This window comes from Brienomyrus brachyistius, unplaced genomic scaffold, assembly GCF_023856365.1.
Source record: "Brienomyrus brachyistius isolate T26 unplaced genomic scaffold, BBRACH_0.4 scaffold58, whole genome shotgun sequence".
Taxonomy (NCBI): Eukaryota; Metazoa; Chordata; class Actinopteri; order Osteoglossiformes; family Mormyridae; genus Brienomyrus; species Brienomyrus brachyistius.
The window spans coordinates 2,058,929-2,074,464 of record NW_026042333.1 but is presented as its reverse complement, the minus strand read 5'-3'; the positions used below and the strand labels follow the sequence as shown (position 1 = coordinate 2,074,464).

The following is a 15,536-nucleotide window of genomic DNA, read 5'->3' as shown; positions in this document are numbered from 1 at the left end:
CCTTTCGATAATAGCCTGAATAGAAATGCTGTTTTTACAGATGTTCTTCCAAGTCTGAGTTTCAGTGTGGACACCGACAATCCAAAAATTTTCAAACATTCCGTCCCTGGGTTCGGTTACCAAGTGTGTCACTTTGGGTCTGCAAACAGCGACAGGTGAGTTGCCCTGACCTCCTCCGCAGTGTGCAAGAGTCGCCCTGACCTCCTCCGCAGTGTGCAAGAGTCGCCCTGACCTCCCCCGCAGTGTGCAAGAGTCGCCCTGACCTCCCCCGCAGTTTACAAGAGTCGCCCTGACCTCCCCAGCAGTGTGCAAGAGTCACCCTGACCTCCCCTGCAGTGTGCAAGAGTCGCCCTGACCTCCCCCGCAGTGTGCAAGAGTCGCCCTGACCTCCCCCGCAGTGTGCAAGAGTCGCCCTGACCTCCCCCGCAGTTTACAAGAGTCACCCTGACCTCCCCTGCAGTGTGCAAGAGTCGCCCTGACCTCCCCCGCAGTGTGCAAGAGTCGCCCTGACCTCCCCCGCAGTTTACAAGAGTCGCCCTGACCTCCCCAGCAGTGTGCAAGAGTCACCCTGACCTCCCCCGCAGTGTGCAAGAGTCGCCCTGACCTCCCCAGCAGTGTGCAAGAGTCACCCTGACCTCCCCCGCAGTGTGCAAGAGTCGCCCTGACCTCCCCCGCAGTTTACAAGAGTCGCCCTGACCTCCCCAGCAGTGTGCAAGAGTCACCCTGACCTCCCCTGCAGTGTGCAAGAGTCGCCCTGACCTCCCCCGCAGTGTGCAAGAGTCGCCCTGACCTCCCCCGCAGTTTACAAGAGTCGCCCTGACCTCCCCAGCAGTGTGCAAGAGTCACCCTGACCTCCCCCGCAGTGTGCAAGAGTCGCCCTGACCTCCCCCGCAGTTTACAAGAGTCGCCCTGACCTCCCCAGCAGTGTGCAAGAGTCACCCTGACCTCCCCTGCAGTGTGCAAGAGTCGCCCTGACCTCCCCCGCAGTGTGCAAGAGTCGCCCTGACCTCCCCCGCAGTGTGCAAGAGTCGCCCTGACCTCCCCCGCAGTGTGCAAGAGTCGCCCTGACCTCCCCCGCAGTGTGCAAGAGTCGCCCTGACCTCCCCCGCAGTGTGCAAGAGTCGCCCTGATTTATGGCCAATTTGGTAACTCCAATCAGCCTCAGCATGTTTTTTGGACTGTGGTGCTCAAAAACTCAAAGAAAACCTTCATGGGGAGAACATGCAAACTCGACATACATGGAACGCTGGCAGAGACTGAAACCCAGGTTCTAGAGGTGCGAGGCAATAGTGCTAACCACTGTAACTAGCCAGTATAGACATTTTCCATTACTGCAGACTAAAGTCTCTAAATGAAGACAAAAATAAATGATGCCTATATCTGTTTGCATTGGTCCAATAAAGTAGCCTGGACATAAAACCCTTTCACTCCACTATGTTTACCAACAGCATTTTTATCACTTTATAACGTTGCTCTAAAAACAGAAGGTGAATGTTTGTGAAGAGAAAACATCTAAATCTAAAACCTATTTGGCAGGTGACTTTAAAAGCAGAAGCCAGACAGCCGTTGAAAATGTCCTTAATAACTGGACCCTCATTTTAAGATATTACTCTTCAAGAAAATAAAACAAACATCGCAAATTATTATATTTTTAACCTGCGAGCTATTTATCAGTGTTTTAAAACTAAATGAACTAAGTAAAAACGATTCTTCACCTTTCGCTCTGTCAACTTCCCTTTTGCATATTCTCCCTGTCTTGTCATAGGTCTTCGTCCGGGTACTCCGGTTTCCTCCCACGGTCCAAAAACAGTCCAACCAAATTGCCCGTAGATGTGATTGGTGTATGAGTGTCCCTTGCGATGGGATGGCACCCCATCCAACTCATGGATTCTTCACAGCTCAGCGTATCCCATGATTCATTGCACAGATTTTTACAGCCTACAATAGGCTACACTGACCTCGTCCTTTGAAGGATGCAGCCCTTATATCTGTATTGAAATGTTCGTCGCTTGCGCGTTGTGACTGTTCTGTGTTTTCTGTGCCACTGTTGATCCCTCCTCAATTGCATCTTATTGAGTCTGACATCATCCAGGGTTTGTAAGCCTGAGAGTCTCTTGTTCTGTGTGTAGCTGATCCCTCTTGTCCCCCCCTCTCTTCCCCTCCAGCCTGCTGGTCACCTCTCCTGTTCTGGACAATGTCACTGGTGTGGTGTACAAGTGCTCCTACAATTCCGGCTCCTGTGAAGGACTGAAAGGTGACGCTTCCTGTTCCAGGAATATGTCTTAGGCACCCTTTTAATTTATGTCCCTCTGTGTTCAACACTCATATTTGATTATATAAGACACACACACTCTATCATAAACACACACGCGCACCCACATGTAGGGTATACCTATCCTTATGGGGCCCGCTCATTCATTTCTATGGGGAAAATGCTAATGCTAACTATGACAGCCTTAACCCCCACCCAGCCCTAACCATAACCATTAGTAACCAAGCAAAATACAAGAGCTTTTGCATTTTTAGTTTTTTCATTGCAGTCACGGATTTTTTATAAAATAGAGTTTTTCCATATGGGGACCAGGAAACCGGTCCCCATATGGGAAAAAAAAAAGATATTTATCACGTTCACGTTATGGGGACATTGTGTCCCCATAAGGATAGGTATACCCGCTCACACACACACACACCATGATCTGTTTATGGACACCAATGCACCTGCCTGCACATTGACTGCAAGAGAAAATGTTCAGGAACACAGGGAGAAAAGAAAAGTTGTTCCAAACTGTAATTTAATTAAAATAATCATAATTTTTTTAAGATTATAAATACTATTCTCCTGGATGTTCATAGCCCACCTAAGAGTTGCGTATTTACCGGTGTGATGTCATGAACGAATTCTCAGTCATGTTCAAGGAACAGAACTATGACTGAAAGAAGTTTAGTTATGGGTGTTCGCTTACACGGCCCAGGACACACAAGTCCAGAAGAAAATGAACGTCCTTCTTGCATCAGTGAGATCTTCACAAAGCCGGCGGCATAACTGTTGCTTTTTTGCCATCTGTTGTTTTGCAGTGGGGGATCATGGGATTGCGCTGGGTTTGTCGCTGACTTGTGATGGCAGTAGGGCTGTGGTGAGTGCACCTTCCTTTACAGCACAGCTGCGTCAGAGACTGTCGGTGTGTGGTGTTCATCTCATTCAGTTTGTGGTTGGAACATGATAGTTTCATCACTTAGGGACTCACTTCCTGTTTGCTGTCATTCTCACAGGTCTGGCTGCTCTCACGGGTCATACAGTTTCTCACAGATGCGAAGCACGAATTCACATGCCCCCACTGATAAAATCACCCAAAAACTTTTATTATCGATATTTGTTATTTTACTGCTTTACTGGGGTTAAACAGATTAGCCTGTGGGTTTTTGCATGTAACTGGTGTGATGCGCAGTGCTGATCTGTGCCTGCTCAGGATTAATACAGCCTTTTTATTGGCTTGTTCTGCTCTAAAAATGAGGAACCCCCGATTTCCTGCCGATTTTTGGTGCTGGTATTTCACAAACATGTACACTATTGCTCCTTGGCTATCAAGTTTACATGGGGTTTGACCACATGACTCAACTATTATTTTTTGTCTTTCCTAATAGGTCAGAGTAGCTTCGTAAGTCACTCGAGAACATGTGTAAACGACACGGTTGTGAAAGGCACTATATAACAGTAAATTGAATTGAAAATTGAATAAGTTGTTGTAAATGATATTGCACGATTATACACGTCTTCATTCTTTCTGAAAAGTAATTTGCACCCTGTCTTGTACGTGAGTGGCCTGGGGGGGGGGGGGGGGTTACCTGTATACTGCTTCATGGGGGGGTGGTAATTGGATGTAAGTGAGGTGGAGGGTCAATCCAAGCAGCAGCTCAAATGGGGGTTTTGAAGACCTTCCTCAAGTGGTTTCTCAAGATCCTTTTGAAATGACTAGCAATGGCCAAAGAAACTTCCTTCTGTTGTTTAGATAGCTTTAGGTATAAGATGTTGCATACATCCTTCCCCCCCACCCCTTCCCAGGGGTTGAAATGGCTGCCCCCCCCCGCTGTCAAGATGTCACATATGAGTTAAATGCAGAGGACACATTTCGTTGTTGTGCACTGTGTGATGTGGTGTGTCGTCAATGACCACTAATAACTAAAATTCTAATGTGCCCCCCTCCAGTCTGCTAATGTGGTGCATCCCTCCCAGGTATGTGGACCGCACCTCTCACACGACTGTGACAGCTTTTCCTTCCTAAATGGCCAGTGCATGGAGCTAAGTCCGCAGTTCACTCTCCTCGATGTCCAGAAGCCGGCGTTTCAGGGTAACAATTCGTGCTAATCCCTGCAGTTAAGATAGGCTAAGACTGAAGTACAATGACTACCCAGCACTCTGTGTCATACTGTCTTTAGTGTTGCATTTAGTGTTGAGCACTATGTTGTGTTGGATTGTGTATTGAATAGGCTTTTGAGCGGTGTGTTGAGCATTTTGGGATGGTGTTGCATTTATTGTTGAGCACTGTGTAGAGTAGGTTGTTGAGTATTTTGTGGTGTCGAATTTAGTGTTGGACAGTGTAATGTATGTTGTGTTGGGTTATGTGTTGAGTAGGTTGTTGCATGTTTTGTGGTGATGTTGCATTGAGTGTTGAGCAGTACGTTGAGTAGGTTGTTGAGTGTTTTGTGGTGCTGTTACATTTAGCGTTGAGCACTATGTTGAGTGTTGTGCTCATGGTTTGAGCTGTACGTCTGCTTATATACAGAATGCCGCGATTTCAGCCTGGACGCTGTGATTCTATTCGACGACTCACAGAGCATCAAAAAGCAGGACTTTGCCACCATGATCATCTTCATCAAGAATATCATCAGAATGTTCACAGACCCCCGCACGCAGGTGAGCTTCTTCCACCTGCTCGGGCACGTGGATCTCCTGCAGTGCAGAGACAAAAGGTTACAAAACAAGATGTGTTGATCTTTGGTTGTGCTAAATGATTGTTAATCAGAAGAGTGTATCTAGCCTAATTAATGCTTGGTTATATAATGCGTCTTGGCCGATCAGATTGGGCAGATAGCGCTAAATACAAGCATAATCGACGCCCAAGAGACATCGTGATCTGATTAGTCGAGCCATTCGCTGGGGTTCCGGAACGTATTTGGCCACATGTCTTTTGAAATGTAAGTGGTATTGTGTCCTTAAATAACCATGACAGAGGATGACAATAATAACTGTGCCTGGGACCACGGCAGAAGTGGCTTAGGCAGTAACTAAATCTGAACACAAGTGGTCAGCTGGACACCTTGCAGTTGCATGCTGTCTACTTCTGATCTGAGCACCCAAGACGTAGTGTAAACAGTTCCTTTGCTGGGACTGGAGCCAGCACTGTTCTGGGCAGAACTATACTGGCTGATGTTTCTCCATCTTTTCTCCCACTCTCTTCCCCTCCATCTTCTCCCTTCTGCTCCAGGTAGCAGTAGCTCAGTACTCCACCAGCTATTTCGCCGTCTTCCACTTTGAGAACTTTGCTGTCGAACGGAACCCGGATGTGCTGCTCAGAGAGGTCCATCAGTCCCAGGGGCAGACCTTCACCCCGTCCGCCATCCGCTACGTTCTGTGAGTTCAGCTTTAGCATCACTGCTGCGTCACATACAAGATCTCCATGTGTTTGTCTGTCATCTTCCTCTAAAGCAAAACTGTCCACTCAAATCCGAAACTCGAAAATTCTTTATCGGCAGAGAAGCAACAGTATTTAAACAGGATAAACATCCACCTATGCTACCTTTCATTCTGGTCATGGTCCTTGGGGGCCTGGAGCATATCTCAAGCCGATGTGATTCTAGAAACCATGAATCCTACTAAGAGTGTAATGATACAGTCCACTTAGGGTTCAAGGCTCACGATTCGATACACTCACAACCTTTCACGATCACAAGATCTCGCAGTTGATATGTATTCCCTTTCAGGCATGCACATTTAGAACTGGCTTTTTTTCTTGCAGTTTTTTTCCATATTCCAGTGCAAAACACACAAATAAAATCTCAAAGTAAAACTGAACTTATGCCTATTGCGCCCTCTTGTGGTAAAATTAATAAATGATTTTACGCCATGGTACCCTCTTGCACCCCTCAACCCCTCACTGTGTCACTAAATTCATGGGAAATTGACCTGCTGTATGAATTTGCTCTCGTTTCCACGTTGAGTAAGTGAAGAGTAGCACCTTAAACTAGTGTTTCCCATTCTGGTCCTTGGGGACCCGCAGCCTGGGAACTGGGAGGGAGCAAAAATGTGGACGAATTGGCACCAGATTAAGAAACGCTGCCTTGAACAGTTTCCCCAGTTAAATGTGTGACCATCCGACACATTTCCTTTTCTCAGATATTTTCACGTTGGGTTTTTTTTTTGTGAAACAGACAGCAGATGTGGCATACAACTGACCAGAGAACCTTAGTGAAAAAACAGTTTGGAAGCCCATTGTCTCACAGACTTGTAGGAAAGTAGAGCAGGACCTTCAGATGGCCGGAGGGGGCAAGGAGGATTTGAGGAGCTTTTTGATGGAGATGAGTGTCTGTCTGTTAATGAACCTATGAGCCAACGCCAAGGATTTTAAGTAAATGTCAGATGTGCTGTCGCGTTTTGATGATGCTGGCACAAGCAGAGCCAACGTGACACCTCACGTTGTTGCGGACGTGCATGTTGCTCTGAATCTGTGAGTGTTAGGGCTGAACCATCTAGGAAAATCGTACAATCTTCCTTGTTTCTTGCCACAATCTGACAGTGCACCCTTCAGGTGAGGCCTGTGGATGAAGGTACATCTCTGCCTTTCCCTTAATGACCAACCCCTCACCTCTCCTTCCCGTAGCACGGAAATGCTGGTCCAGGAGAGGGGAATGAGGCCGGACTCCAAGAAACTGCTGGTGGTCATCACCGACGGTAGATCCAATGACCCCAGAAACACTTTCGATGCAGTGATACCGCTAGCGGAGAAGATGGGCGTGGTCCGATATGCCATCGGGGTAACTGTGTTCCAAGCAGGACCAGGAGGTCGTGAGTTTGATGCTGGTGCTATGGTGACACTCACCTATACCCTCACCTCCCAGGTCGGGAAGGACTACTCCATCGGGGAGCTGCGGCAGATCGCATCCTCTCCCAGCAACGTATTCGAGTCGGACAGCTTTGATGCCCTCAACTCCATCCAAGAGCAGGTGAAGGAGAAGCTTTTTTCCATCGAAGGTAAAGTATCTGGACCGGAGTTGAAGGAATTCAAGGATCGGATCGTTTCTCCTTAAGGCTAAGCGAGCCAGTCTGGCGCTCGGTCAAGCAAACAGGAATCACGTGCCCAAGCATTTCGTTAAGGGACTAGTGACACAGCACAGGAACCTCCAGTTCCTCAAGAAAAGTCTCCGCTGTCCTTAAAGGGACAGCACACCTTATGTAAACCATACTGTGGGCGTCTCATCATGTCATCGTATCCGCTGTGTCTTCCGTATTTGAAAACGCTTTATATTATCCAGGTACCAGTAAGTCCACCTCCACAGCCTTCCAGATGGAGCTGTCCCAAGGTGGTTTCAGCACCCTGCTCACACAGGTATTTGTACGGGAGCAGCACCATCTCCTCAACCTTCTCCACCTTCCACCTCTCTGGCTGGAGGAGGCCTTCTGCCGCATCGCCGCTACATCTTCGGGATGTTCTCGCACATTCTGAGTCATGTTTTCTTTTTCCTCTCCCCAACAGGACACTAAGTTGTTTGGAGTGGTGGGGGCGTATGAGTGGTCAGGGGGCATTGAGGAGCAGCCTCCTGGGGCTAATAGCTCCTTCATCAACGCCTCGGCGCAGGAGCCGGACATCAAGGACTCTTACCTGGGTGAGCATCATGGGCCTGAGAAGCTAGCACCCCCCGCCCCCCCCCCCCTTCCTGTTATTCAGAGGCGCTAATTCTTCTTTATTTTTCGGGGCTAAATTGAAAACCGAAACTGCCGTTCACCTGCATCCCCTATTGGCTTGGGCGGGGGGGGGGGGGGGGGGGGCTGGATTCAGTGAGTGTTATTCGAAAGTGACAGAGAGCAGATGTGAGAGAGCAGGGCTTTATTTACGCGTGTGTGGTTAGCATTGCATTGCGCCCATACAGCCCCAGTCACTCTCTGCTGCGTCTGGTCACTTCCTGTCAGGTGCCGATCGCGTTCTTTACTCTCAAATACAAAGACACGTGACTGTTAACACACAGCCATTTCTCCATTTCCTTACTTTATTAATTAATTATACCTATAGTTGCAGTATGCTGTGTGCTTGTCTATGGTAGACTGCTTTAGTACAGCCTGTGTCTCCCTCTGTATCGCCATGTGGTACGGCCCATCTAACCCTCTGTATCTCTGTGTTGTATGGCCGGTCTCCCCCTCTGTATCGCCATGTGGTACGGCCCATCTCCCCCTCTGTATCGCTGTGTTGTATGGCCGGTCTCCCCCTCTGTATCACCATGTGGTACGGCCCATCTCCCCCTCTGTATCGCTGTGTTGTATGGCCGGTCTCCCCCTCTGTATCGCCATGTGGTACGGCCCATCTCCCCCTCTGTATCGCTGTGTTGTATGGCCGGTCTCCCCCTCTGTATCACCATGTGGTACGGCCCATCTCCCCCTCTGTATCGCTGTGTTGTATGGCCGGTCTCCCCCTCTGTATCGCCATGTGGTACCGCCCATCTCCCCCTCTGTATTGCTGTGTTGTATGGCCGGTCTCCCCCTCTGTATCGCCATCTGGTATGACCCACACCTCCCTCTGTATCACCGTGTGGTTTGGCCGGTCTCCCCCTCTGTATCGCCATGTGGTACCGCCCATCTCCCCCTCTGTATTGCTGTGTTGTATGGCCGGTCTCCCCCTCTGTATCGCCATCTGGTATGACCCACACCTCCCTCTGTATCACCGTGTGGTTTGGCCGGTCTCCCCTTCTATATCACAGTGAGATACAGCCTGTCTCCCTCTCCAGGCTACTCTTTAGCAGTGGCCCAGGTGCATGGTAGCATGGTGTACTTCGCTGGTGCTCCCCGGTTCCGGCACATGGGCCTGGTGCTGGGATTTCAATGGCAGCCCACCCAGAACCAGTGGGCCATCACTCATCGGATCTACGGGACGCAGGTACAGCCAGCTGGGGACCCGTAGAGACACATACACATGTGCTGTGAATAAACGGCCTCACATTTAATGTTAATTCAGTCACATACAGTAAATGCGATGCCTCCTCCTCTTCTTCCTCCTCTTCCTCATCCGCTTTTCTCCACATCGCTCTGCATCCATGTCTCTCCAGCTGGGCTCCTACTTCGGGGCAGTCCTTGGTGTGCTACCCGTCTCGGGCCAGGCCGGGACAAACCCGGTGCTGCTGGTGGGGGCACCCCACTTCCACGGCCCGGGAGTGGGAGGGGAGGTGCGGCTCTGTGCCCTCGATTCTGGGGTAAGGCCTCCTGCACAGGGGGGGGAGGTATTTACTGGGAGTAAACGTGTAAAATTATAAACCGTTTTAGTTAAAAATACATGAAGGCACCTTCACGGCCCTGTGCCCACCCAGCCTGCAGAATGCCCCCGCTTCCTCCGAGGCTCCACCGGGAATGAGATGGGTCAGTTTGGGGCGTCTCTGTCCACTACGCCTGACCTCAGCGGGGACGACCTTCCTGAGGTGGCGGTGGGGGCACCGCTGGAGGATGGGGGGAGGGGTGCTCTGTACCTCTTCCTGAGTCGTCCGGGGGGCCTTGACACGAAACACAGCCAGGTCTGTGCTCCCTTTCAGGGTCGCCGTGTCCAAATGTAGAAATTGATACTTTTCGTTTGTAAATTTTAAGTCTTTGCATTACCGCTTGCTGCAGAATAACCACTGCTATCGCATTCTCTGTGCAGAGGATTCTGGGAGCGCGTTTGGACCAGAAGCTGCACTATTTTGGGTTGTCCCTGCACTCAGATGGGGACCTGAGCTCGGACGGGCTGTCGGACTTGGTAGTGGGGTCTCGAGGTGCCGCCATCGTGCTGAGGTACGGGTCAGTGTGAAGAAGGGCGACGTTCTATGATTTAAAGCGCCCCCTGTCTGCCCGGAGGAATAAACTCACTCTCCCCCTGGATTCCTCCAGGTCGCAGCCAGTGGTATGCGTGCGGCCCGCGGTCACGCTGCACCCCGCCGTCATTCCGCAGGACGCCTTCCACTGCGCGGCCTTCCATGATTATAGTGCGCCCGTCTCCATGGCGACAGTGTGCGTTACTGTAGTCCCAGTTCACACGGGGAGAGTACGAGGTGTGTTCTAATTCCGAAAGTGAAACCGACTAATTACCCGACATAGTTAAAGGTCAACCAGCCTGGGCTGCTGCAGATGGAGATTCACTGTGTATATCTCACTTTGTGTGATGTTTGGTTTCTGCGCCCACGTGACCCCAAGGTCCCTTTCCGATGGAAGTGTCCATGTCGATGTCTCTGGACAGTGGGATGGAGCCTCCTCGCCTTCACCTCGTCAGATCCTCCTGGAGAGAAAATGTCTCAGAAAGCACTGCAGTGTGCTTCAACGTGACCATCAACATCCCGGTCCGTGTGTGTGTGCGTGTGTGTGTGCGTGTGCGCCTGCACAGTTATGTACTTCTGTTTCACTTCCATCAGTGGTGATTTTCACGTCGTAATGCACTTAATTAAAACAAAAAAGCGGAAGAACGGTTTACATTTCGCACTCACCACATCGTCAGCAGTTCCACTTGTATTAGAGCGCTGAAATATTTTGGCAGACCTCTCTCCCCCTCCCTGACAGGAGTGTATATCTGACTACACGGCTGTGCCTTTCTCGGGGGAGCTCACAGTGGGGGGGCACCAAGTGGAGGGCACGGGCGGGCTGAGATCTGTCCTGAGCCCCAGCTGCCCCACCTCCTTCACACACCCGGTCAGCAAGGCCTCTAAGCACACACATGCGTGTCGCATACGTGTGCGTGTCACCCAGTGTAACTCTGCACGTCCCTGTCTGCCAGGTGTCGCTGGAGGAGGTCTGCGGTGACGACTACGTGTGCGTCTCAGACCTCCAGGTGACCTTGAACGTCTCCAGGTGAGACCTGAGGGAACATCCTTATTTACTTATACTGTCCCTAAATCCCTTACACAAGTCAGATTTTACGGTAAGTCAGATTTTACGGTAAGTCAGGTGTACCTTCCCGTACTATTCAGGAGACCTTATTCAGGAGAAAATTCAGATACGCCAAGAACACACTAGTATTATACACTAAAGCAGTGTTTCTTAACCTAGTCCTTCGGGATCTCAGACAGTCTACGTTTCTGTTCCCTCCCAGCTCTGCTTTGACAAACACTGTTCTAAACAACACAAATAATCCTAAGATGTATCTCTGCTGAATCACTATGACATGGTTCCTGACTGTGCGTTTCCCCTGTCCTTCAACGTTCTCGTATCCTTGCTGTTGATGGTGCCGCCGCCATCTGCCAGGTCCATCGTCCTCATGGGCTGCGTTCTGCCACTAAGCTAAAGTGCTAATGCGCTAACCCCATCAACCAATCCATGTCTTCTCGATTCCAGCCTAGTGGTCATCAAAGCGCTCGATTTCCCGGTGGATCTCGTGGTCCACGTGTCCAACCAGGGTGAAGACGCGGCAGGGGCGGCCCTGACGCTGACCTCCCCGTCCTCGCTGTCTTTCAGCCAGGCCACTAAGGTCAGTGGGCTTGATGGTACGGAGGTCGCCGCTCGCGGTCACTGCGGATCGTGCTGATGTCAGTTCTCTTCTCTCCACAGGGATTGGGGCAGGTCAGTCTGCGATGCACGTCCAACAGTCTCAGTCTCAGCAACGTCACACAGACTGTCTGCCAGCTGGGCTCCTACGCGCTCAGGCAGATGATGTCGGTGAGTGTGCATCACCCAGAACCTTCCGTCGAGTCCTAACCGTGGCACTTGCCAAACTTGGCCGTGTGTGCTTTATTTAAACATCTGGTGAACGAATGGGTGCATTGTCAGGAGGTAACAGCCCTGGGTGAAAATTGGATTGTTATGTGGCCAACCGAACACTTTCCCCGGGGTTGCACTCTTAACTGGCAGAGTAACTCTCTGTGCACACATTGCACACAGTACTTGCTCGCAGAACCTGCAGTACTAACTCCAGTACATCAGCATACTCAGAGTACTCGCTCTTCACTCCAGATGGCCGTGCGAGTCTCACTGCAGGTGTCTGATCCTATGCAAGTGGAGGACGGCATGACTGTCACCGTGTCCGTCAGCAGGTATCATTCCGTTAAACCGGCAACATTACGAAGCCTGAGCTCTCAGGGGCGTTTCTATGCACTGGTCTGCGCTGGTAATCTCCTGCTCCATTAACAGGTCACATGCATTGGTTGTCTCCGCTGTTCTGTGTCCTCCACAGCACGAACGAGAACAACACCACCCTCCAGGACAACTCGGCTGCCAGCCTCATTTCCACGCGGCTCCCTGTCAACGTGCTTCTTAAAGAGTGGGTACAGGGGGTGCCTTCGTTCCTCGGCGGCTGCCCCCCTGCCTCGCTTCAGCATCTGTGCCGCTTGCCCTGCCCCCGCTGTCCTGTGCGTAGGTGTCACTTTCCGGAACCGCCGGCGGTTCTATGAGAACTGACACCGAACCTGTCTTTCCTGTTCATGGATGTGTTTGTGCGTTGGCTTCAGTGAGGGGATTCCACCTGCGTGTGTACGTCCTCAGTGATGTGTACGTCCCCAGTGATGTATACGTCCCCAGTGATGTGTACGTCCCCAGTGATGTGTATGTCCCCAGTGCATGACCCTCAGCCCGTCCACAAACTGGTGCTAGTCTGGTCCTTCATGTCAGCCATATTGCTTTAGGAAGGACTCCACTCATTACCTGAACTTCCCAGAGAACATCACGCTGGAGCACGCGTACATGGTAACGCCACCGACCGTTGGCGTGGAATGATGACATTTAGGTTGCTCGAACGTCCACCGGAGGAAGTAACGGGGCCCGTGTTCCTCCCCCAGGTGGAGAACGTTGGGGAGACGGAGGTCCCTCTCAACGTCAGCTTCATTTTGCCTCTTGATCTGGGCTCTGGCTTCAGGTGGAATGTGTCTCTCAGGAAAGAGGTCAGTGCAGAGCCCTTCACCCCAAATCCCTGTCCTGCCATCTGCCTGGAGTGTCTCCGGCTTTGTCCATCTTACCAGTAACCCAGTGACAAAGTGACCTTCTCTATCTCTGTCTGTCTCTCTGTCCCTGTGTCTGCCTTCAGGGTCACCCCACTACCGCCTGCACCAACACCAACATCTCCACCCCCTCTACGCAGGTGAGCTTTATTTTTACTTCACTTCCCGTTGATTTCCTCATCAGTCTCCTGTATCACGATCATACTGTGAAGCATGAAGACGCCCTTGAGCAAAGCCACTTCCCGAAGCACCATTAACACACCCCCCCCCCCCATCTGTTAGCACTGCAGCGTCCCACCCTGCCGCCTGACTTGCTGCGTTGTCCCGCGTCTCCTACCGGGGACCCACATTACCTTCACGTTCGACGGAAACGTCAGTTCAGATTTTGAGGTGAAGCTGCTTGCCCCACTCCGCCCTCAGCATCGACGTGTCACTGTATCAGCCTGACTAACAAGGTCTTCCTGCTGCTCTCTGGCGCCCCCGCAGGTCCCGGGGGCCAATGTGCGAGTGGCCACCTGGGCCAACATGTCCTTCGACCAAGCCCGGTACATCCAGTACCCCGCGGACCTGGCTCAGAACCACTCCGTAAGTAAGAACAGCAGCGGTCCGGTGGGTCCATCCTGGGACCTGCGCCTAGCTGTGTGAGACTCATGACATGTTCCTTACAAGATGTGCGTCGGTGTCCCCACTAAACAACAGCTGCTTTTCATACTCAGCTTGTGACTGTGCTGGAAACAGCCCCCAGAACCAACAAGGCTGCAGTCATCGCCGGCAGCATCTTTGGGTCGCTGCTGTTCCTGGTCATCATCGCCATCATCCTCTACAAGGTGAGAAGCTGGGCTGGAGGCACGGGAGGGGGCGGGGCTGGAACAGGCGTAGCAGGTCACAGTGCTAATATTAGGGTCATCATGAACATCAGTCCAGAGGCCAGTGGTGTGACCTACTCAGAATACCATGTCCTACCAGAGAACCTTCCAGTCACATGACCCACTTTCACTATCGTGTCGTTGGAGCACCAGCATTCAGGGAGTCCTCCCGCCAGCAGGGGTCGCCATCTGCCTCTCCCTCCTAGTCATACCAGCCCTGTCAGACCTTCCCTTCGAACACTCATCCTGCTATCTTGCACCGCCATTATTCCATTATGCACCTACTGGGGTTGTCTCACCATCTGCCATAATTTGCCCCCCACCCTCAGCAAGTCTGCTAACTGACAGAAGTCTGTCCTCTGGCCAGGCACTCTGGAACTGTGTAATATTTCTTGTTAATGCTCCATCGATGCTAAAGCGGAAATAAACTGAACTGAAATTGCATTCCACACATGCTGGCCAATACTTGTGTTACTTTATACACATGTATAGGCATGAATAAGTGTAAGGGCCATATGGAAAGAATATGTTTTTGTTTGTTTAAATTATTGTGTTACTCAGAATATGTGTAACAGTTTTGTTTAGTTCATTATTGTGGAGGGCATTCGTTAGTTTATTGGGTGGAAAGCGCTTGAGTAAAAGCGTGTAATATGTCACGTGATATATTTTTTTTATGAGACGGTCAGGCTTAGAAGTAATACAGTTTTCTGACTGACTACGATTAAACTCGACAGATTGATTAGGGGAAGTATAAACATCTTAGACATTTTGTTTCTTTTATTAGTAAATGTTTTTTAAATGAAGATTTTGAGTTCGGGAATTCTTCTTCGCGTCAGACTAGTCGCTAAACACCTGCTCCGTTGGTGGCATACAGAGGAAGGAGTGCCACTTATAAGTATTATTAAAACATTATTTCCTAAAAATTAGTTCTGTATCCAGACGCCGTTTCACCTGTACAGTTGCCCCGGTGACCGACGGTCAGCCAATCGCTTTTAAGATTTACAGAGCCATCACTGACGAGGGTCACCACCTCACCATTTCCGTTTTTCTCCTGTACTACCCTCCCCTCTCCAAAAGATCGGCTTCTTTAAGTCCAAACATGAGAATGAACCCGAGACAGAGGGACCCACGTCGCCCCCTGATGACAAAGAGACGGTACTGTAGCCCAGAGCACCCAGCTTTCATAAAAGCACGCTGAAGCTGAAGTCCTGCACTGAGCCAGCAGTTTACACAGCTACAGCTGCCCGGCAGTGTGGTGTCCTCACGTGTGCCTGTGTGAACTGGCTTCGGAACGGCATCATCTGTGTCTCTTTTTACTAGACAGAAACACCCCCCACCTTTATCTTGGTTCGCCTATCCTGGTGCTTTTTAATTTATTGACATCTTAACATCACTATTTTGTGACACTGTGCTTGTGTTCAATTCCGGCTTTTTTACTCATGTGAATAAAAGGGATCTGAACATAAGCCGGGTTCTGTGGTAATTCTGTGGAGCGGCTAGGTGGGGCTTTGAACCTGCAAC

At 50.5% G+C, this 15,536-nt stretch overlaps 1 protein-coding gene across 1 annotated transcript; it reads left to right on the top strand.

Annotated features, from left to right (window-relative positions):
* Positions 1-45: 45 nt before the first annotated feature.
* Positions 46-15,481, top strand: LOC125724916 (integrin alpha-X-like; the record flags this gene model as incomplete). Its single annotated transcript, XM_049001383.1, has 29 exons — positions 46-155; positions 2,166-2,254; positions 3,076-3,134; positions 4,232-4,346; positions 4,782-4,912; positions 5,484-5,629; positions 6,876-7,029; positions 7,114-7,246; positions 7,528-7,601; positions 7,749-7,878; positions 8,992-9,140; positions 9,310-9,453; positions 9,568-9,768; positions 9,894-10,024; positions 10,121-10,281; positions 10,424-10,566; positions 10,784-10,912; positions 10,998-11,071; positions 11,555-11,687; positions 11,768-11,875; positions 12,170-12,249; positions 12,390-12,476; positions 12,838-12,898; positions 12,991-13,092; positions 13,236-13,289; positions 13,432-13,539; positions 13,636-13,734; positions 13,866-13,976; positions 15,093-15,481. Coding segments are annotated over 29 exons (3,303 nt in total), but the record flags the coding sequence as incomplete, so codon positions are not given.
* Positions 15,482-15,536: the final 55 nt, after the last annotated feature.